Source organism: Hyla sarda, chromosome 8 (assembly GCF_029499605.1).
Source record: "Hyla sarda isolate aHylSar1 chromosome 8, aHylSar1.hap1, whole genome shotgun sequence".
NCBI lineage: Eukaryota > Metazoa > Chordata > Amphibia > Anura > Hylidae > Hyla > Hyla sarda.
Genome location: NC_079196.1, coordinates 131,793,890 through 131,818,595, shown reverse-complemented (window position 1 = coordinate 131,818,595; position 24,706 = coordinate 131,793,890). Strand labels below are relative to the sequence as shown.

General features: G+C 42.4%; 1 protein-coding gene across 3 annotated transcripts in view; it reads left to right on the top strand.

The window, feature by feature from the left end:
* The window catches only part of WDR75 (WD repeat domain 75), a 400,614-nt gene that overhangs the window by 82,885 nt on the left and 293,023 nt on the right, over positions 1-24,706 (top strand). For all 3 annotated transcript variants that reach the window (XM_056534259.1, XM_056534260.1, XM_056534261.1), the window contains one exon: positions 14,344-14,468. In XM_056534259.1, the coding sequence (XP_056390234.1) occupies positions 14,344-14,468 (125 nt within the window). The remainder of the gene's footprint in view (positions 1-14,343; positions 14,469-24,706) is intronic.

The following is a 24,706-nucleotide window of genomic DNA, read 5'->3' as shown; positions in this document are numbered from 1 at the left end:
TGAATGGTAGCCTACTCGGTTCCGTCTTGTCATTCAGTAGGTTGTAGAAAAGTGTGATACCTTTCTTGCTAGGAGAGGGCATTTGGTGAAAGGCCAAAATCCGAGATGGAACCTTAAAGCTACGTGTAAATTTGTCTGTCAGGAGACTTCTAATCTGTAAACATTTATAGAAGTCAGTGCGAGGGAGATTATATCTGGTTTGCAGGTATGGAAAATGGATTGTGTCGTTGGAATCATAGAGATCTCCTACTGTTTGGACACCTCTCTCGTGCAAAGTACGGAGGAAGAGATCTGGTATATAGTGCGATAGAAAGTCCAGTGGAAAGTATTTCATCAAGCAACTACGTTTAGGGATAGGTTGTGCTAGGAACTGCTTCAAGATTAGATCATAAAGGTTAATAGAGGTCAGGAAAGTGGAGGGAAGAGCGGAAGATGACCCTGTGGGAATTAACAACCTAGACCTTAGGGAGATAGGCGCAGAGCATTCCCTCTCAATACCTACCCAGTACTTATCGGGATTATCTGTCCACCAATACTGCAGCTGGTCCAATATACAAGCCCTATGATAGTCCTCGATATGTGGGAGGCCGAGGCCTCCAGCATCTGGGTGCAAAGTCATGAGTTTACGGGCCACTCTAGGTTTCCCATTTGCCCAGATGAACCTGGAAATGTCCCTGTTAAGGGAGGCAAAAAAGGACTTAGGAATCGTAACTGGTAGGGTCCTAAAAAGGTACAGGAGCTTCGGGAGAAGCATTTTAAAGGCCGCCAGGCAACCCAGCCATGAGATTATTTGTTTAGAATAGGACAGTAAAGAGGTTAATATAGAAGCAGCTAAGGGAGGAAAGTTAGTGTGGAAGACAAGCTTGGAAGAGGAGGTCAGTTTGATACCTAGGTATGTTATTGCTTATGTCTGCCAGTCGAGCTCAAACGCCTGTTTAAGAGATCCTACTTCACCTTGTGATAAGTTGAAAGGTAAGATCTGTGATTTCGAGGAATTAAGCTTATAGAAGGATACCCTACTGAACTCTTCCAGCAGAGAGAATAGTGAGGGCAGGGAAGTAGGGACATCAGTCAATGTCAAGATGATGTCATCAGCAAATAACGCTAGTTTGTGTTCCCTGTCTCCCACCCTAAAAATAATAGTCTGACTTAAAGGAGAACTACGGGATTGAAAAATGTATCCCCTATCCTAAGGATAGGGGATAAGTTTCAGATCGCGGGGGGTCCGATCGCTGGGGCCCCCCGCGATCTCCTGTATGGGGCCTTGGCTCTCTGGTTAGAGAGGGTGTGTTGACCACCGCACGAAGCAGCAGCCGACACGCCCCCTCCATACACTGCTATGGGAGAGCCGGAAATTGCCGAAGGCAGCGCTTCGGCTCTCCCATAGCAGTAAATGGAGGGCGCGTGTCAGCCGCCGCCTCGTGCGGTGGTCGACACGAGGTCTCTATGCAGAGAGCCGCGGCCCCGTACCGGAGATCGTGGGGGGCTCCAGCGGTCGGACCCCCGCGATCTGAAACTTATCCCCTATCCTTAGGATAGGGGATAACTTTTTCAATCCCGTAGTTCTCCTTTAAGAGCCTCTATGAAAGAGGATCTAGCAGAGGCAATTCACTTCCTTAGAACTTTACATTGAATTGATTTGCATTTGCTAAGCCTTTAACTACATTTCAAGATTAATATAAACCGTTTCTAGGTTTTACAGATTTACTTTTTGGTTCATATAGATAAGCTTTGTTTTTGTTCTAAAACAACCAAAAGTCTCTATGACAAGGCACCATTGCTCTCAGACACGACCGCCACTACCTTAGCGACGCTTCCTTAGAGACAACTACTTCCGCCCACGGTCATGCACCACGGAGGTCCCCGGCTACCAATAATCTGTCCAACACTTTTGTACTACACTGGCATGTCACCACCTGGATTGTATTCTCATGTTGATTCTACTTGTCCTTATTCATGCTAATGTTGTTTGTTTTTTCTGCAAGTGATGCTTCATTCACTGCATTGTAGTTTGGCCCCTCCCCCTTTTATTTTGGAGCCAAATGTAACTATTTAAACCCTGTATGTACTGTATAGCACTATCACTGATCTGAAGTTGGCGTTGTCCCCCGAAACGCGTTATCCTGTTTAATTTGCTTTATTCTCAATAAAGCGGTTCAGCTTTGTTCCACATCACAAAGGTCCAATCCTTCTTTTCCACACTGGAAACCACAGGATTTTTTTTGCGTAATTCATGGTACTTTCTCCAGGTTTGGCAAGCACTTTCCTGAAACCTTGACTCGGCAGCTGTCTCCAGCATTGTTACCCCACTTGGTGGGTTTGATACACGAGTTTTCCACTCGCTCCAGTTGAGCACCCATTACCTACGGGCAACCTGTGCCCACCTGCCTCTACTTCATCATCCCTTCTTTATTTGCGGTAACACACACTAGGCGCCCCCTGCCGGTCTTTACTTTTCTCTTCAAATACATATTCTACAGACATGATGGGAGTTTTACAATAGCTGGAGAGCCACTTGACCTGCTCCCAAAAAATGGGCTGCATATTCTAGAATGCCTGGGCCTATTTTTAATTCCAGTCCGGCCCTGCCTGTAAGTCACTTATGTCATTGTGTATTCTCTTGACTGTGTCCAATCATTGCTGTAGTCACTGATATCTTTGTGACATGTAGGTTGCCTTTCTTTCCTTCAAGGAATGTATAAAATACATTTGCATATTAATACAGAGGAGTCGGAAGTACAAATAACTGGAGTCGAACATTTATCTACCAACTCCACAGCCCTAGTTCCTACACTTGGTTCTTTGCTAAACAAAGATTTTACGAGAAGGGCAATAAAGCCCATACTATGCTTGCCAGACGCCTGTGTGACCGTGCCGCTGCCAAATCTCCCTCGGCCCTGAAGGATGCTGCGGGCACTCTTCACTATAATCCTGAAGCTATCTCTCATCTATTCCTGGACTATTATTCCAAACTTAATTCCCCTCCTTCGCAGCTTCTGTCTGACCCGGGGAAGCATGACGCTGTTTTAAACTCCTTTTTGTTGCAATGTAACTTGCCGATCCTCTCTGCCTCTGACCGTACGGTCTTGAATGCATCGATCACTTCGGATGAGTTGATGAAGGCCCCGGAAATATCTCCCTGCAGGGTGCTCCCTCTGTTCAGACTGCTTTACCCATTTTCATACTATAAGACTTTTGCTTCTCTCTTACTACCCAAGCTTGTTCCTCTGTTTACCTCTTTTGAGGGGAGAGGAGATCTCGCAGTCTTTTATTTATTTATTTTTTTATAAAAATTTTTTTTACATTCCTAAACCGGGTAAAGACCCCAATGATTGCTCAAGTTACAGACCTTTTGCCCTTCTTAATTCTGACCTGAAGTTATTTGCCAAAGTTTTGGCGGCCCGCCTTTGCGGATTTTTCTTCCCTTATTCATAAAGATCAGGTTGGCTTCATTCCCTGCCGCCAGGGAGGTGGTAATACCATACGGGTGGTGGGTCTTATAAGCTAGATTGACCGTTCTGACTAGGCCCTGATCCTTAGCCTTGATGCAGAAAAGGCCTTTGATAGGCTGAGTCTGCCACTTCTTTTTGCAGCTCTTCAGAAGTTCGGGATCACAGAACCCTTTTTGACTGCTCTGTGGGGCTTTTTATTCCTCCCCTACTGCTTCTCTTAACCTCTTAAGGACGTAGGGCATACCTGTACGCCCGATCCCGGTGTTTAAAACTGGGTCACACCATGACCCCGAATCACAACGGGTCGGTCCCTGCTGCTATTCATAGCTAGGACCCTGGGCTAACAGCGCGTGGCACCGATTGTTGTGCCGCACGCTATTAACCCTTCAGCCGCGGCGATCAAAGTTGACTGCCGCGTGTGAAAGAGAACGCTTCCCAGCAGCTCAGTCGGACTGATCGGGACATTGCGATAAAATCACGATGTCCCGAGCAGCTAGAACGTGAGCGGAGGTCCCCTGAACTACAGGCTTGAGCAATCGAGCCCCTATCTCGCTGATCCATGCAAAGCTATGGCTTTGCAGGGATCCGCATAAGCGATCAGTGTGTGCAGTGCTATAGCTCCCTATGGGAGCTATAGCACTGCAAAAAAAGTGGGAAAAAAAGTTAACAGGTCATTTAACCCCTTTCCTAATAAAAGTTTGAATCATCCCCCTTTTCCCATAAAAAAAAACGGTGTAAATAAAAATAAACATATATGGTATCGCCGCGTGCGGAAATGTCCGAACTATAAAAATATATTGTTATTTAAATCGCACGGTTAATGGCGTACGCTCCAAAAAAATTCCAAAGTCCAAAATAGCGTATTTTTGGTCACTTTTTAGATCATGAAAAAATTAATAAAAAACGATCAAAAAGTCTGATCAATACAAAAATGGTACCGATACTTCAGAACACGGCGCAAAAAATGAATCATCATACCGGCCCATACGTGGAAAAATAAAAAGGTTATAAGGGTTAGAAGATGAGAATTTTTAACATATAAATTTTCCTGCATGTAGTTATGATTTTTTCCGAAGTACGACAATATCCAACCTATATAAGTAGAGTGTCATTTTAACCATATGGACCTACAGAATAAAGATGAGGTGTTTTTACCAAAAAAATTCCCTTGCGTAGAAACTGAAGCCCCCAAAAGTTAAAAAATGAAATTTTTTCTTAAATTTTGTCGCACAATGAAATTTTTTTCCATTTCGCCGTGAATTTTTGGGTAAAATGACTAATGTCACTGCAAAGTAGAATTGGTGGGGCAAAAAATAAGCAATCCTATGGAATTTTGTGCAAAATTGAAAGCATTATGACTTTTAGAAGGTGATGAGGAAAAATGAAAATGCAAAAACTGAAAAACCCTGCGTCCTTAAGGGGTTAAGCTTCCTCGTGTGACTTCCCAGAGTTTTCCTCTGTTTAATGGGACTAGGCAGGGATGTCTGCTGTCTCCTTTGATCTTTGCATTAAGCCTCTGACTGCTCTGATCTTGGGGGGACCCAGACATCTCTGGGGTTCAGTTGCATAATAGGGATTTAAAGTTTTGTGTTGCGGACGATGTTCTCCTGACCCTGACTCCTCCCCTACTCTCCCTCCCTTTGTATAGGATTCGGCACTCTTATGGTGTAGTTTCTGGCTATAACGTGAACCTCTCAAAGAAAGGCGACGCCTTTAAATCTCCCCCCTTCTTTCTTCTATTCTCTTCTGTGCTAATTTCTCTTTCAAATGGTCTCCCTCTGCTCTAAGGTATCTTGGGGTTCTCCTAACTCCCAGCTATGTTTTCCTCTATCATGCTAATCTTCCCTCTGTTTTGTGTTCTTCGGGCTCTAGCGGAAAAATGGTGGTCCCAATATATTGTTTTTTGGCTGTATAGCGGCAGCGGTCCTTCCAAAATGACTTTACTTTTTTTTTTACATGCTTCTGGTGCGGATGCCGCTTTCTGCTATTCACTTCCTTAAGTCTGCAATCTTTCGCTTTATTTGGGATGCTAAGAGGCATCAACTTCCGATGTCTGTTATGATGGCTTGTAGGTCTTTGGTGGGACTGACTGTATCGGATGTGGCCAAATATTATTGGGCCGCCCATTACACCACCTGGCAGCATGGTCCTCTTATCACACATATAGCAGATGGATAGAGCTGGAGAAGCTGTGGCTTGCCCCTGTTCATTCAAACTCTCCTTTGGACTTCTTCTCTCTCCTCTTTCCCCGGGTCCGATGGCTTTTTCTGTGAAGTTTGTTAGCATCCTTGTCTTCCCCCATGCAGTCATTCCTGTACCACCCTGACTTCCTGGCTGGCCAACCTCTGGTATGGTGAGGGAGTGGGGCTCTAGGGGGATTTTTTATTGGGCTGATGTAGTGCATCATCGTTCTTGTGCCCTCTTCCCCTTTGATCAAATAATATCTTGGAATGGTCTTCCCTCCTCTGAGCGGTTCCATTATCTCCAACTCAGTTATTACATGTCCTCTAAATTGGGTTCCACGGTGGTTTCTCGGTCCATGGGCTTTGAACAATTGTTCACCGTTATATGGGCCGCTGGGAGGTAGTTTTGAATACCCACAAAACTATCCCTCAATGGCAGGTGATCTGGGAAAGAGCCTCGAAGGCTTCAATTTGTATGGCTTATAAGGAAATTCAGTTTAAAATGCTCATGGGTTAGTACCATACTCCAGAGCTCCTATAGGGCCTTGTCAAAGAGGCCGCCAAGACACGGATTGCTAAATACGGGAAGAGTATTCTGTGCTTTACTTATCAGCAACCCCTTCAGCTCCCTCCCCTTCTCTCGTCCATGTGTGTTTCCCCTTTTTCTTGGTTTTTGTTGAGAATTCGTCTGTTTTCTTTTGCTCACTTTGTGGGTGCTCTCTGCACTCTCACGGATTTATCTTGTTTCATGATTTGCTTTTTACCTCCTGTTTCAGTTCTGACTGGGTGTTCTGGCTTAGAGTCTGGATGCAGCGTGAGTGGAGTACATATTTATTTATTTTTGGTTTGATGCTGGATATTGTATACCTTACCTGCTGTATTTTTCGGGTGCTCCCCGTTCCTCTAAACCCCTTTAACCCCTTGGGGACAGAGCCCATTATGACCCTAAGGACGGGAGCATTTTTCAAATCTGACCTCGTCACTTTATGCCTTAATTCTGGTATGCTTTTACTTATTCAGAGATTGTTTTTCGTGACATATTCTACTATGTTAGTGGTACATTTTTGCATCATTTCTTGGTGAAAAATTCCAAAATTTCAGGAAAAGTTAGCATTTTTTGAACTGTGAAGCTCTCTTAACATATTGATTCACATATACAATATGTTAACTTTATGTTGGCATCATAAAGTTGACATGTTTTTACTTATTGGAAGACATCAAAGGGCATCAAAGTATAGCAGCAATTTTCCAATTTTTCTCAAAAATTTCAAAATCAGACTTTTTCAGGGACCAATTAAGTTTTGAAGTGAATATGAGGGTCTTTATTTTGGAAATCCTCTATAATTGACCCAATTATGAAAACTGCACCACTCAAAGTATTAAAAATTACATTTAAAAAGTTTAACCCTTTAGGCGTTTCACAGGAATAGCAGCAAAATGGAGGAGAAAAATTTAAATCTTCATTTTTAACAATAAAATGTTATTGTAGCCCCATTTTTTTTTCATTTTTACAAAGGGCAAAAAGGCCCCCCAAAACTTGTAAGTTAATTTTCTATTGAGTAAGGAAATACCTCATATGTGGTTGTAAAGTGCTCTGTGTGTGCACTAGAGGGCTCAGAAGTGAAGAAGCAACATGGAGGGCTTTTGGAGAGCAAATTTTGCTGAAATGGTTTTTGGGGGGCATGTCACACTATTTTGGAAACTACACCCCTCAAGGAACATAAGGGGTGAAGTGAGCCTTAACACCCTACAGGTGATTGACTGAACTTTTGTTAAAGTGGGACGTAAAAATAAAAAAATAAAATTCTAAACAAAGCTGCTGTTACCCCAAATTTTTCATTTTTACAAGGGGTAATAGGAGAAAACACCCCAAAAATGTGGTATTGAAATACCTCATGTGGATGTAAAGTGCTCTGCGAGTAAGCTACAATGTTTAGAAGCGAAGGAGCGCCATTGGGCTTTTGGAGAGAGAATTTGGTTGGAATGGAAGTCAGGGGCCATGTGCGTTTACAAAGCACCCCGTGGTGCCAGAACAGTGGACCCCCACATGTGACCCCATTTTGGAAACTACACCCCTCACAGAATTTAATAAGGGGTGCAGTGAGCATTTACACCCCACTGGCAGTTTGACAGATCTATGGAACAGTGGGCTGTGCAAATGAAAGAATTTTTTTTTTCATTTTTACGGACAAGTTCAAAAAATTAGTCAGACACCTATGGGGTGTAAATGCTCACTGCACCCCTTGTTTCATTCCGTGAGGGGTGTAGTTTCCAAAATGGGGTCACGTGTGGGGGGGTCCACTGTTCTGGCACCATGGGGGCTTTGTAAATGCAAATGGCCTTCAATTCCAACCTAATTATCTCTCCAAAGACCCAATGCGCTCCTCTCCTGAGCCCTGTAACATTTGGGGTGACAGTAGCATTTTAGGGGGGGGGGAAAACACATTTTTAATTTTCAAGTCTGACTTTAATGAAAATTCGTCAAAGGCTTGTGGGGTGTTATGGCTCACTATACCCTTTGTTACGTTCCTTGAGGGGTATCATTTTTTTTTTTCCCCCGTTCATGTCAGAACTGCACCCCTGTGCAAATCACCAATTTAGGCCTCAAATGTACATGGTACTCACTCCTGACTCATTTCCTTACTCAGGAGAATTTACTTTACAAATTTTGTGGGTCTTTCTCCTTTTACCTCTTGTGAAAATGAAAAGTATGGGTTAACACCAGCATGCTAGTGTAAATGGGGGGGATGGGGCTGGTCTCCTCCAAAACGCTACGGCAGTGTTTCCCAAACAGGGTGCCTCCAGCTGATGCAAAACTCTCAGCATGCCTGGACAGTCAATGGCTGTCCGGCAATACTGGGAGTTTTGCAACAGCTGGAGGCTCAGTTTAGGAAACAATGCCGTTTGAGACGTTTTTCATTTTTATTGGGGGGGGGGGGGGGGAGACGTGTAAGGGTGTGTATGTAGTGTTTCACTTTTCATTTTGTGTAGGTGTAGTGTTTTTAAGCTACATTCACACAGGCGGGGGTTCACAGTGAGTTTTCCGCTAAGAGTTTGAGCTGCGGTGGAAAATTTGCCGCAGCTCACACTTGTAGAAGGAAACCCACTGTAAACCCCCGCCCGTGTGAATGTACCCTGTACATTCGCATGGGGGGGGGGGGGGGCGGCGGGCGGCGGATGTAGGTGACCAAATACTTATTCCCCCCCCCCCCCACTCCCCAAACAATTCTGTCTTAGTTGAAGTGTACCTATGATAAAAATTACAGGCATCACTCATCTTTTAAGTGGAAGAACTCTATTTTTTTTTTTTTTCCCCACTGTATTGCTGAGGTAGAGACTGGTGCCGATAGGCACATGCTTATTAGATTCCTTCTCTTTTGTGCTTGTAAGGTAGTGGCTATGTCCTGGAAAGATACGATACACCCCCCACTTTCATGATGGATCAGTATGGTTAACAAATATGTTCTCCTGTACAGGGCCCTTTTGATGGGTTGTAAATGCCCTAAGAAGTTTGATAAAAATGTGGCTTCCCTGGCTGCTGATAGAGGCCTCTTTGGATAACTGGTGGTCTGCTATCTCGTAAATTACTCATTTTGCCTATTCTGGGCAGTGATGCTTGCGGTAGTGGGAGGTGTAGCACGGGGAGTTTTGTCTTGTGTTGTGTGTTTTGGTTTGTATATTTTGTTGGGCATGTTATGCTTCCTGGCTGCAGCAGAGGCTTCTCTACACGTGCATAGTTTGGCATTGGAGCACCTGTTGGTGTTGTGGACTGACTTTGACTACAGCTGTGTTTTACACTGTATTTTTCTCCTAGGTCTGTTTCACCTGACATGTGGTTCTTTTTGGTCAGGTGAGCAGCTGTTGTGACTGACCTTGCTTTGTTTGTTGTTTATTGCAAAATCTAAATAAAGCCTTAAAGAATAAAAAAATAAAAAATAAAGCAGCATATTTATGGGGCCTCTTTATCGGGGATATTAGCATTCATAAATCTGGACGTGTACACCACCAAAACCACTAGTATCCAGGCAGAGTTTGCTGCCTTTGTGAGTGGTATCTCCTTGCCCTCCCTCTCCCTGGACCAGTGAGACTAGTTGGACTCCCCTCTTACTCTGGAGGAGTTGAAGATGGCCTTGAAAGACTTGGTGAATAAAAAAATTCCCGGAAGTGGATGGCCTTCCGAGCAGGTTTACAAGCAGTTTCAGGGGGTTCTGTTGCCACAGTTGTTGTGGGTGCTTTAATCAGCAGCATTGGAGGGGACCCTCCCTCGCTCCATGCTTTAGGCTATAGTGGTGCTTATCCCAAAACCCGGTAAAGATCTGATGCAGGTGGTGTCTTATAGGCCGATTTTCCTTGTTGTGCACAGAGGTAAAGCTGCTGGCTCGGGTGCTCGCAAATCGGTTGGTGAAGGTTGACCTTTCTTAGTCCATGGGTATCAAACTGGCTTAATTCCGGGGAAATCTACTGTACATAAAATTTAACAGGTCTTTCTTAACGTGAAGATGCAGTAGGAGAGTAGGTGCCAGGTCTATTTTCTCACTTGACTCTGCCAAAGATTTTGACAGCGTCGAGTTGGACTACTTGTGGACAATTATAGGATGTATGGGCTTTGGGCCTAGATTTCTGTTCTATGTGCAACTGTTATACTTGAACCTGAAGGCCCGCATTACAGTGAATGGATTGATTTTTGACCTGTTTGAATTAGAGGGGCACGCAGCAGGGGTGTCCCTTGTTGCCATTCCTTTTCGCGCTCGCTAAAGAACCTTTTGGCTTGCTTGATCAGATCTACAGCTATAACAGGGTTTAGATATGGTGGTAAAGAGGAGCACGTGGCTCTTTACACAGACATACTGCAGGGTCCTTGGCCCCGGTGATGCAGATAAATTCTGATTTTTGCTCCTTCTCAGGTCTCCTGATAATTTGGGACAAGTCGATCCTCATGCCCCTGGATCTGCTTCCTCTGATCCCTTCATATTGAAGAGCATCTCATTCAACTTGTTACTAGCTTTAAGTACTTAGGTAATCAGGTGACTCCCTCCGTTCAAGATTTTTTTATCGATTCATTTGCTACACCTATTGAATCAGAGTTTCCAAAAAGTCTCTGTGTAGTGTAAATTGACTTTGTGGGTGGTGGGCCGTGTGAATCTGGCTAAAATGGTGTTGATGCCCCAGTTATATATACTGCAGAATTCACTGGTGTGGATAGGGAAGACACACTTTCAGATGATGTCTGGATGGTGGGGGCAGATATGTGAGAATAAGATTAGAAACATTGTAGAGGCGTCAGGCTTCTGGAGGATTGGCTTCTCCGAACCCCTGGTTGGATTACTTCCTAGTTACACCAACTCAGAGGATGGGCGGGGATCGGTACTTTAGATTCCACTGGGAAGTTTATTTATGGCTAACATGAATGTATTCTGATACATATTCTGGAAATTGGTGCCCTTACTAGGCCACCAGATGCTTCACCTACTACCTTATGTAGTAGCTATGCAATGCCTAGCGAAGTGCTAGAAGTTTGTCGGGGATGATGGTTTGTTCAATATTGACACCCTTATGGCACATCTCGGGTCTGTCTTAATTTCTTTTTTATTTCAGGATGCGGAGTTCTGGGAGAGTAAATGTCTTCAGCAGGGCTGAACAGCTCTGTGTGAGCAGGGTGTTCGGTCTACCTCGTTCCTCCTTTTACAGATGCTTACAACTACGTCATGTGTATGAGGCACAGGGTAGATTTAGGTCGCTGGAGATCCACTCCAATACTGTACTGGAATAACTTGTCACTATTTCTGATTCTGCTGGGGTTATCGCATGGCTCTATCAGGAACGTTTGCATTCTCACCATGAACAGTTCGCTTTATTTGTATTAGGTAAGTGGGAGGGAGATTTTGGCCCCTTGTCAGATGAGGAATGGAATACTGCTCTGTCTCCTACTCCCCTTTTATCGCAACTGTTTCTCCTGCACAGGGTGTACAAAACCCTGACGCTTCTTCATAGGCTGGGTCTCCACCCTGATTCTAATTTTCCACGGTGTGTTCAGGTGGGGGCTGATTTTTATAATATGGTCTGGGATTGTTCATCATTGACTTCTTATTGGAGAAATGTGCTCCTTTTGGGGATGATTACAATGATTCTGATTACTGATCAATATATCAAAATATATAGATATATCTATGCTAATTATATGCTGCAGGAAAACATTATTGTTATCAGATATATCAGCTTAGCTATTCGCTTGTAACAAAGTGTTGAACCTGCTCTCTGGATAATACTTGAGAAGCAAGAAAGAAGATTTATGGTGTTACAAAGAGGAAGATGTAACAATGAAATGAGTAGGAGTCCGAGTGAAAAATTTTTGAGGAGAATGCAATCAGCGCAAAATAGCGGATACATCTGTAATCTTCGAGATAAAACAGGAACTCTGCCCTATAAGCTCATATGACTATGATTGAATAAATGCTTTAAAAAAAAAAAAACGCTTACGCCCGTGTAGGTATATGGACTTGGATAACCAATCAAGATGTGAAGAGATGTGACAAGATGATTTTTTGTGATTGACAACATCCCCTCTTGATAATCATATATAACAATGTTCTTCCTTAACCCTTTAAGGACTCGGCCCATTTTGGCCTTAAGGACTCAGACAATTTAATTTTTACGTTTTCATTTTTTCCTCCTTGCCTTCTAAAAATCATAACTTTTATATTTTCATCCACAGACTAGTATGAGGGCTTGGTTTTTGCGCGACCAGTTGTCCTTTGTAATGACCTAACTCATTATATCATAAAATGTATGGCGCAACCAAAAAACACAATTTTTGTGGGGAAATTAAAAAGAAAAACGCAATTTTGCTAATTTTGGAAGGTTTCGTTTTCACGCCGTACAATTTAAGGTAAAAATGATGTGTTCTTTATTCTGAGGGTCAATACATTATTACATACTTTTATATTATTGTTGTGCGTAAAAAAAAAAATCACAAACTTTTTAACCAAATTAGTACGTTTATAATCCCTTTATTTTGATGTCCTATAACTTTTTTATTTTTCCATATAAGCGGGCTCATTTTTTGCGCCATGATCTGTACTTTTTTTTGATACCACATTTGCATATTAAAAACTTTTAATACATTTTTGATAAATTTTTTTTAATAAAATGTATTAAAAAAGTAGCAATTTTGGGCTTTTTTTTTTTTTTTACACGTTCACGCCGTTCACCGTACGGGATCATTAACATTTTTTTTTAATAGTTCGGACATTTACGCACGCGGCGATACCAAATATGTCTATATAATTTATTTTTACGCTTTTTGGGGGTAAAATAGGAAAAAACTGACGTTTTACTTTTTTATTGGGGAGGGGATTTTTCACTTTTTTTTAACTTTTTTACATTTTTTTTACATTTTTTTACACTTTAATAGTCCCCATAGGGGACTATTCATAGCAATACCATGATTGCTAATACTGATCTGTTCTATGTATAGGACATAGAACAGATCAGTGTTATCGGCTATCTTCTGTTCTGGTCTGCTCGATCTCAGACCAGAGCAGAAGACGCCGGGAGCCGGAAGCAGGAAGGTGAGGGGACCTCCGTGCGGTGTTCTGAATGATCGGATCCCCGCAGCAGCGCTGCGTGCGATCCGATCGTTCATTTAAATCGTGCACTGCCGCAGATGCCGGGATCTGTATTGATCCTGGCACCTGAGGGGTTAATGGCGGACGCCCGCGAGATCACGGGCGTCGGCCATTGCCGGCGGGTCCCTGGCTGCGATCAGCCAGTAAATGTAAATGTACGTCCTGGTGCGTTAAGTACCACCGCACCAGGACGTACATTTACGTCCTGCGTCCTTAAGGGGTTAATAAAGACAGAACTTTCTTGGCTGAGAAAGGAGATACCAAACTCTCTTGTGTTGTATTCTTTTCTTACGTCGACACTCGGCACACAAATTGAACAGCAGCAGTCACTCACAAATGAGGCCTAATCAGAGACACTCCTGCTTGTCCATGCAGTGTGTGGGATTACTGTGCCAATGGAACCTAAGTCTTGCATACTGGGTCTCATAGGGTGCAATTCTGTGCCAACTGGGGTTGAAATGTGGATCCTCTGCGTTTTGTATCAAGCAAGGAAACTCCTTGCCCAGTACTGGATAAGGGCTAACTTGGTTGCCTGGGTCTCTTATTGTTAGGCTGGAAAGGAAAATTTTGGAAAAAACGTTAAGGCCATGGGCAAATTCAGTGGGGTCCCTGGGAGCGTAAGTTTAGCCTGAGTTCAAATAATCCCTGTACAGCTTGGTGTTCTAATGTATCTGGGAGTCTAAGAGGGTTAGCCCTTGGCTCGCGGACCTCTTCCCCCGCCTTGTTTGTGTGAGTTGTGTAGGCGGCTGCTGTTCGTTCTATGTTGCGATACTTGCCCTGTTTTCTTGAAATAGGATTTTGTAATATTTTTGTACGTGGATATTCAACATTGCTTTTTTGGGGGGGTTGGACTGGTTATCAGGGACTTCTGCATATTTACTGATGTTGCTGGACAAAGCATGAAGATATAGACTTGGACCTGTTCTATTGGGAAGAGGTGGGAAATGTCTTTGGGAGGGAGGGGTGGGTTCGGGGTGAGACTTGGGGTCTTTGTGTGTTCTCTCTGTGTATAACTGTTAAAAATGTTTAAGATCTGATTAAAAAAAAAAAAATAAAGTTGATAATCTTGATCTTAATTTTCAGAAACCTTTAAGTTGATGTCTTTAAAGCTACCCAAGTCCACAAGACAAGAATGTGACGCAACAGAACTGACAGTACTATTTGCAGACGTCAGTCAGTCGCCAAAATCTACAGCTGTTGGAAGAAATGTGAGTGTTTAAAACAAAGCATGTGCAAACTGAACATGGGGATCTGTAATTTTTGTATGTGGTTTTGTTTATTACTAGTTGGCCTAAGCAGGGCAATTTTTGAATAAAACTTTTACTCTATGAAATTTGTCTTCTGGGAGCCTTATCATTGCAGTAAGAAGTAATTTGTCCTTATTCCATGCAGATAGCTGATAATTTAGCATAATTTTGGTTTCTATTGCCTCCACATCTTATAAGAGCACGGTTGTGTTCATGCCAGGGCTGGATAAGGAGCAAACTGACAGCTGGGTTGGAGCTATTTGTGGGTGGCAGTGCGACGCCATTTATGTGCAAATAGCACAATAAACTGCGTGTGACGTAGGTAGTAGCCATGTAAGTTGTTACCTAGATTGTAAATTGTCAGGTAGGTAGCTTGGTAGGTAGCCAGGTATATAGGTAATTAGGTTGCCAGCTATAGTCCATAGACAAAGTAGCATGCTATATAAAACACAATGGGTGAGATTTGGCAAAACCTGTGCAGAGAAAAAGTGGTGTAGTTGCCAATAGCATCCCATCAGATTGCTTCTTTCCTTTTTACAAAGGCCTTTCATAAAAAAAAGTGATCTGATTGGTTGCTATGGGCAACTGCACCACTCTTCCTCTACAAAGGTTTTAATAAATCTCCCCCCACATTGTTGTGAAAGAAGTTTTATAACCAATGAAAGACCTTTTGAAAACTGCATGTAAAAATATGTGCGTCTTGATCAATGATGAACACGTTTTCAAAAACACACATTTTTACATGCATGCTGCAAAAGTACTACTTGTAGCAATTTGCTCTCACATTGGGAAAGGTTTGGACTCGCAGCAGAAGTCTTCTCTGATAAATGGATACACAGCAGTCACACCCCCTCATGAAGGGAGGAGGCATGGCGTGACATCACGTCACAGCCCCAGGCTTCCGTGTTCATAAACGCTGCAGCACCGGCCCCTTTTCCTATTTTTTCAATAAAGCAATGCAATAAAAAATAAAGCGATTAGGTATGGCCAATGCATAATCGTCCAAACTATAAAATTAGGACATTTCTGATGATCGACATAAAAAATTTTTTTTTAAATTCCAAAAGCTAAAGTTGCTGATTTTTGGTCACATCACGTCTCAGAAAGAACATAATTTCTCAACAGTTTTTATGAATGTGGCCCGGGAACCTTTGGGTCGGTCTGTGGTCTCTGGACCTGACTTAGAGGCTGCTGATGTGAATCACTGCATAAAGTGGCACTGCCATAAGAAGATATGTCGTTCAGGAGCGTGTAAAACTTTTCACACTTAGCAGATATGCCATTCAGGAGCATGGAAAAGCATGCTAGGCGTAACTGGCATATCTGCTTAAAGATTTTATACAGTTATGCCTATTAGCTTCTCCATGCTCCTGAATGTCAGGTATATCCTGCTTAAAAATCAGTTTTAGGGTATGTGCACACACGCAAGTGAAATTCCGCACAGTGAACGTTAGCATCTGTGTGAATGGGTCTTCCGTGAGACCCGTTCACACTGCGGAATTTCGACAATGAATGAAATTGTTCCCCGCAAAGACTGCTTACCCGTCAATGTTGATGGCACAGTGTCGCGCGGTCCTACTGCCGCCATCGGCTGCCAGGCTGAAACTCCGCGAGCTGAGCTTCAGCTACAAATCGGTAGTGTGAACATACCCTTATACATTCAGGTGCATGGAATTTTCACCTAGTTTTTCCATGCTCCTAAATGGCATGTTTACCATAGCTGAGAACATGCGTACTACCTCTCTTGGAGTTGATGGGGCAGTATCCTTTCTCACAGAAGCGGCTGCGTACAAGACACGCTTCTTGCGGCCCCACACCTGTCTGCAATCTCCAAGTAATTTAAAATCCCGTGCGCCTCAGAAGACTTTCACTTTACTGCACGGCAGGGCCCAGGGGAGGAGTCTGTATGGGTTGACGTACAGCAGTGGCGGTGCACATCTTGGATACCCAATGTGTCACCTGTTCTGTAAAGAGCCGCCCTGGAAGATCTTTTCATGATCTGACCCTCAGATCTCTGTTTGGGTGTGTGGGGCGGGTGCTGGGTGGCTATTGGAGGGTGGCCTATGTGGGGCTGGTGTTGGGCCTATTTTCATGTAGGGGCCTGGAGCTGCAGCGTTATCTGCCCCTACATTAATCTGGCTCTTGTTCATCCACCTTTTGGTCCTTATCTTTAGCCCAAACTAGAAATGGGTCCAAAACACACCAAATGCTGTAAATTCTTTAATTATATTTTTCTGTTCCACTCATGGTTTTGGCAATATATTTAAACCTAAAAATGTATGCTTTTATACAATCATGCTGATAATAGCAAACCTGGGATTTTACATAGTTCAGTCTGAGAGAAACAACTTTTAACAAAATGTTCTTTGATAAGGGCAAATAGTTTGTTACTTTGTATAGCAAAATGACTTTAACCCCTTAAGGACCAAGCATTTTTCTGTTATTGCACTTTAATTTTTTCCTCCTTACATTTTAAAAATCATAACCCTTTCAATTTTGCACCTAAAAATCCATATGAGGGCTTATTTTTTGCGCCACCAATTCTACTTTGTAATGACATCAGTCATTTTACCCAAAAACCTAAGGCAAAACGGAAAAGAAAATCATTTTGTGACAAAATTAAAGAAAAACACAATTTTGTACATTTTGGGGGCTTCCGTTTCTATGCTGTAAATTTTTCGGTAATAATGACACTTTATCTTTATTCTGTAGGTCCATACGATTAAAATGATACCCTACTTATATAGGTTTGATTTTGTTGTATTTTGGAAAAAATCATAACTACATGCATGAAAATTAATACATTTAAAATTGTCCTCTTCTGACCCCTATAACTTTTTTATTTTTCCGCATACGGGGTGGTATGAGGGCTAATTTTTTGCACCGTGATCTGAAGTTTTGATCAGTACAATTTTTTTTTTTTTTTTTTTTTTTTTTTTTTTGATCGGACTGTTTGATAGCTTTTTATTCCATATTGTTATGGTATGAAAAGTGACCAAAAGTACGCTATTTTGGACTTTGGAATTTTTTTGCGAGTACGCCCTTGAAAGTGCGGTTTAATTTACAATATATTTTTATAGTTGACATTTACACACGTGGCGATACCATATATGTTTGTCTTTATTTTGTTTATTTTTTTACATTTTTTATATGGAATTTGGGAAAAGGAGGGGGATTGACCCTTAATGACCCAGGGCGTATGGCTTCCTGTTAGTTAAGGACTCTGGGCGTACGTCCGTGGTGGTGACTGCTGATATCTATCAACAGGCTCCCTGCGCAGATATTCAGGGGGGTCATCAGACCGACCCCCCCCCATGTAGGCGAGCGCCGCAAATCGCCGGTGAATTCACACCGGTGATTAGCGGCTATTCCGGGTCATATGAATCTATGGTGACCCGGAAATTAAGGGGAATCGGGGCTGTCCAAGACACCCATGATCCCCCTGAAGGGATAGGAGTGAGGTGGCCACCATCATATAGAAGCAAAACTTTCGGTGTCCCCATTCTGCCCACCCACAATAGGCGGGGCAGAATGGGGAAACTGACAGGGACCGGGGCCGAAGGTCCACCTGCCCATCGGCGGAGACTGCGGGCTGCAATTGGCTGCTGTGATCTGCAAGCGGCGATGTCTTGCGGCTGGCTCCCTGGATCCTACGGAATCCGGTGAGTTGCCTAGCAACATCTGGAGGGCTACAGTTTGAGACCACTATACAGTGGTCTTTAAACTGTAGCCCTCCAGATGTTGCAAAACTACAACTCCCAGCATGCCCAGACAGCAAACAGCTGTCTCTGCATGCAGGGAGTTGTAGTTGGGTTACCTCCAGCTGTTGCATAACTACATCTCCCAGCATGCCCTTCGGCGATCAGTACATGCTGGGAGTTGTAGTTTTGCAACAGCTGGAGGCACACTAGTTGGAAAATACAGAGTTAGGTAACAGAATGTAACTGAAGGTTTTCCCACCAGTGTGCCTCCAGCTGTTGCAGAAGTACAACTCCCAGCATACACGGTATGTCAGTACATGCTGGGAATTGTAGTTTTGAAACAGCTGGAGGTTTGCCCCTCCCTCCCCCCCCCCCCCCCAGGTGGATGTACATGGTACATTCACACAGGCGGGTTTACAATAAGTTTCCTGCTTGAAGTTTGAGCTGCAGCGCAAACTCCTAGCAGGAAACTCACTGTAAACCTCCGCCAGTGCGAGTGTACCTTTAAAACACTACACTACACAAACACATAAGAAAGGTTAAAACACAACATATACACCCCCTTAAACTGTCTCCTCCCCCCGCCCCAATTAAAATAAAAAACATATTGTATGGCAGTGTTTTCAAAACAGAGCCTCCAGCTGTTGCAAAACAACTCCCAGCATTTCCGGACAGCCACTGACTGTCCAGGCATGCTGGGAGTTTGGAAACAGCTGGAGGCACCCTGTTTGGGAATCACTGGCGTAGAATACCCCTATGTCCACACCTATGCAATCCCTAATTTAGTCCTCAAATGCTCATGGCACTCTTTCACTTCAGAGCCCTGTCGTATTTCAAGGAAACAGTTTAGGGCCCCGTGGGGTATTTCCGTACTCGGGAGAAATTGCACTACACATTTTTGGGGTTTTGTCTCCTTTTACCCCTTATGGAAAGGAAAAATTGAGGGGTACACCAGCCTGTTAGTGTAAACATTTTTATTTTTTTACACTAATATGCTGGTATTGCCCCATACTTTCTATTTTCACAAGAGGTAAAAGGAAAATAAGACCACCAAAATTTGTAACGCAATTTCTCCTGAGTATGGAAATACCCCAGATGTGGACGTAAAATACTCTGCGTGCACAACAAGGCTCAGGAGTGAGAGCGCACTATGTACATTTGAGGCCTAAATTGGTGATTTGCACATGGGTGGCTGATTTTACAGTGGTTCTGACATAAACGCAAAAATAAAATACCCACATGTGACCCCTATTTTGGAAACTAAGGAAAGTAACAAGGGATAGTGAGCCTTAACACCCCACAAGTTGGATGGAAAAAAATGGAAAAAAATACATTTTTCACTCAAATGCTGATGTTACCCTACATTTTTCATTTTCACAAGGAGCCCCCCAAAGTTTGTAACCCCATTTCTTCTGAGTAAGACCATACCCCATATGTGTATGTAAAATGCTCTTCTGGAGCACTACAATGCTCAGAAGAGGAGTGCCATTGAAGGCCACGTGTGTTTACAAAGCCCCTATAGTGCCAGAACAATGGACCCCACCCCACATGTGACCCCATTTTGTAAACTACACCCCTCACGTAATGTAATAAGGGGTACAGTGAGCATTTACGACCCACAGGTGTCTGACAGATTTTTGGAACAGTGATCCTTGAAAATGAAAAATGTAATTTTTCATTTGCACAGCCCACTGTTCCAAAGATCTGTCAAATACCAGTGGGGTGTATATACTCACTGCATCTTTATTAAATTCTGTTAGGGGAGTAGTTTCCAAAATGGAGTCACATGTGGGGGGGGGTCCCACTGTTCTGGCACCACGGGGGGCTTTGTAAACGCACATGGCCCCTGACTTCCATTCCAAACAAATTTTCTTTCCAAAAGCTCAATGGCGCTCCTTCTCTTTTGAGCATTGTAGTTCACCCGCAGAGCTCTTGACGTCCACACATGGGGTATTTCCATACTCAGAAGAAATGGGGTTACAAATGTTGGGGTCATTTTCTCCAATTACCCCTTGTAAAAATGTAAGATTTCCAGAAAAAAATGCATTTTAGTGAAATTTTTTTTTTCCATTTACACATCCATCTTTAACAAAAAGTCATCAAACACCTGTGAGGTTTTAAAGGAGTAGTCTGGCGGGCACTTTTTTCATTTTATCCCGTCCGGGCTGCAAAATAAAAGAAAACACACTTTCTCTTACCTGCCAACGAGCCCCCGAAGCTCCGGTACAGGTGTTCAGTCCCCGGGCTGTATTCTTCTTCCTGTTAGCCCGGCACGTCACACGGAGCTTCAGCCTATCACTGGCCGAGGCGGGACATCACTGCGGCCAGTGATAGGCTGAAGCTCCATGTGACGTGCCGGGCTAACAGGAAGTAAGAAGAATACAGCCCGGGGACCGAACACCTGTACCGGAGCTCCGAGGAATGGTTGGCAGGTAAGAGAAAGTGAGTTTTCTTTTATTTTGCAGCCCGGACGGTATCAAATGAAAAAAGTGCATGCCGGACTACTCCTTTAAGGCTCACTGTACCCCTTGTTATGTTCCTTGAGGGGTGAAGTTTCCAAAATAGTATGCCATGTTTTTTTTTTTTTTGCTGTTCTGGAAGCATAAGGGCTTCCTAAATGCGATATTCCCCCCCAAAAATAAAAAAATAAAAGTTTCAGAAAAGCTCACTCCCCAAAATCCCACTGTCGCTCAAGAGAAATTGGGTTACACATTTTAGGAAGATTTCTCTCCTTTTACCCCTTGTAAAAATTCAAAAACTGGGTCTACAAGAACATGCCAGTGTAAAAAATAAAGATTTAGAATTTTCTCCTTCAATTTGTTGCTATTCCTGTGAAACACCTAAAGGGTTATCATACCATTTGAATGTCACTTTGAATACTTTGAGGGGTGCAATTTTTATAACGGGGTCATTTATTGGGTATTTCTAATATGAAGGCCCTTCAAATCCACTTCAAAACTGAACTGGTCCCTGAAAAATTTAGTTTTTCAAAATTATGTGAAAAATTTGAAAATTGCTGCTATACTTTGAAGCCCTCTGATGTCTTCCAAAAGTAAAAACATTGTAGTGAAGAGACAAAAAGAACAGATGAGTGCGATCCTAGTGTATTACCACAAACATTAATTGCAGAGTTATCAATAAATATGTGCTCACCAGAGTTGGTTGTGCTCAGAGCATAACATCTACAGTAGCTCATTAGTAGTGGGTCAGCCGCCCAGGAGCACCCGAACATCCAAGGAGGTCGGCAGGCAGTAGTAAAATAGACGATAAAAAAAAAAAAAAATGATTTAAGGAAAACTGTCACATGTTTTGTCCCGCACTATCCACGGGTACCTGTGGATAGTGTGGGAGACTCTGAACATTTTGAGTCCTACCTTGCCCGGATCTGCTACGCTGTTCGCCCGTTAAAGCTCTTTTTCGGTGTATTCAAGTTAGCTGCTAACTGACACGGGCGGGGTTACTGCCTTCAACTGGCACTGTGACGTAACCGCTGCCCGGCCCGCAGCACCGCCCGGCTAATGAATATTTATATATTGCCTTACTTTCTCCGTCTCATCTCGGCCGAGTCCTGCGCATGTCAGGATTACTCACTACACCCGGAAGCGGTCTTCGGCGCTGCTTCATTCGTCCGGAGCAGCGCTGAAGTAAGGGTGTAGACAGTTTCATGCCTACCATTTATTTGTGAACTCATGTACAATTTGCACACACTAACCAATCAAACTGTATGTTAATAATGTAACTTAACATGCCTAAGTTAATAAAAAAAAAAAGTTTGCCACCCACTGTATTATTTTTTCGTGAAAATATAAACCACATCATGTCCACACAAATCGATTTGCTGGGAGTTGTAGTTTTGCAAAACATAGCTATACTATGTTTGGTAGTGTTATATGTATCTATTTCTACCAAACATAGTATAGGTAGCTTTTCCAAAACTACAACTCTCATTATGCATAGTCAGGTTTTTGTTATCCGGGCACGCTGGGAGTTGTAGTTTTGAAAAAAGCTAGCTATACTGTGAGATAGATAGATATAGATATAGATATAGATATATAGATATATATATATATATATATATATATATATATAATTATATATTCACAGTATAGCTAGCTTTTTTCAAAACTACAACTCCCAGCATGCCCGGATAACAAAAACCTGACTATGCTTAATGAGAGTTGTAGTTTTGGAAAAGCTACCTATACTATGTTAGGCGGAGATTTATACAGATATAGATATATACAGGGACGTGCACAGACATTTTGGAGGGCAGGGGCTCAAATAAAAAAAAGGCACTATAAAAAATAGCATATTTTTTATAATATAAATTTTTTTTGTAAAAAGCGGTCAAAACAAAAATGATACTGATAAAAACTTCAGATCACGGCGCAAAAAATGAGCCCTCATACCGCGCTATATGCCGAAAAATAAAAAAAACTTTTAGGGGTCAGAAGATGACAATTTTAACCCCTTAAGGACTCAGGGTTTTTCCGTTTTCGCACTTTCGTTTTTTTCCTCCTTACCTTTTAAAAATCATAACCCTCTCAATTTTCCCCCTAAAAATCCATATTATGGCTTATTTTTTGTGTCGCCAATTCTACTTTCCAGTGACGTTAGTCATTTTACCCAAAAATTCACAGCGAAACGGAAAAAAAAATCATTGTGCGACAAAATCGAAGAAAAAAACGCCATTTTGTAACTTTTGGGGGCTTCTGTTTCTACGCAGTGAATATTTTGGTAAAAATGACACCTTATCATTATTCTGTTGGTCCATACGGTTAAAATGATACCCTACTTATATAGGTTTGATTTTGTCGTACTTCTGGAAAAAATCATAATTACATGCAGGAAAATGTATACGTTTAAAAATGTAATCTTCTGACCCCTATAACTTTATTTTTCCATATACAGGTCGGTATGAGGGCTCATTTCTTGAGCCGTGATCTGAAGTTTTTATCGGTATGATTTTTGTTTTGATCTGACTTTTTGATCACTTTTTTTATTCATTTTTTAATGGTATAAAAAGTGACCAAAATACGCTTTTTTGGACTTTGGAATTTTTTTGTGCGTACGCCATTGACCGTGCGGTTTAATTAATTATATATTTTTATAATTCGGACATTTACGCACACGGCGATACCACATATGTTTATTTTTTTTTTTTTATTTACACTGTTTTATTTTTTTATGGGAAAAGGGGGGTGAGCCGTTGAGCACCGGGACCGATGCCATGTGATGTGGGGTCGCAGCGCGACCCTGCTTCATATCGCGGGAGTCGGCGCAGGACATAAATATACATACTGCGTCGTTAAGGGGTTAAACACGAATTTTGGTGCATGTAGATATAATTTTTTTAAAGTAGAAAAATAAAATAAAACCTATATAAATTGGGTATCCTTGTAACCGTATGGACCTACAGAATAAAAATAGTGTCATTTTTACCGAAAAGTGCTCTGCGTAGAATCAAAAGCACCCAAAAGTTACAAAATTGCTGTTTTTACTTTTGCCCCACAAATATTTTTCTGGTTTTGCCATAGTTTGTGGTGAAATGATTGAAGTCATTACAAAGTACGATTTTTGATGCAAAAAACAAGCCCTTATATGGGTATATAGGTGGAAAATGGAAAACGTTATGATTTTTAGAATGTGAGGAGGAAAACACGAACGTGAAATAATTATTTCTGTAGTATTATTCTTCTTTTATTTTGTTCTGGGAATGTTTGATTCAGAGTTTCCCAACCAGGGTGTCTTCAGCTGTTGCAAAACTCGTCTGGGCATGCTGGGAGTTGTAGTTTTGCAACAGCTGGAGACACCCTGGTTGGGAAACACTGGTTTGGTTATAGGCCATTATATGCTTGATCTCCTCGAAATCATACCCCCCCCCCCCCCCGCCTCCACCCAAACATAGCTCAACTACAACCAGCAGTAGTGTGTCCCTGGTGTCGGGTGATAGGAGTCCCACATCCCTTAATATAAATGTGTGTGTGTGTGTGTGTGTGTGTGTGTGTGTTTCCCAACCAGAGTGCTTTCAGCAGTTGCAACAGCTGGAGGCACTCTAGTTGTGAGACATTGATAAATACACACACATGCATAAATCAGTGTTTCACTACCAGGGTGACTCTAGCTGTTGCAAAACTACAACTCCCAGCATGGCCAGACAGCCAATACAGCTGGCCGCACCCTGGTTGGGAAACACTGATTAGAGACAAATATAAAAACTTATATACAAACATGTGTACTTCAGGGGCGCCATGTGATTTGTGACCACCACTGCAATAAGTGCTGCATCAATCCTGGGCCTTGTTGGCCTAGTGACATATACAGCACTGCATATAACATACATAAAATACTATACATATACACACTTACATACACCTACTCAAACATATCATACATGTGTATACACATGCAGTACATACACACCACACTATACACAAAGGCTTCACAGACATGTTCACACAATACATCTGCACACTATATATGAATACACTCACTTTT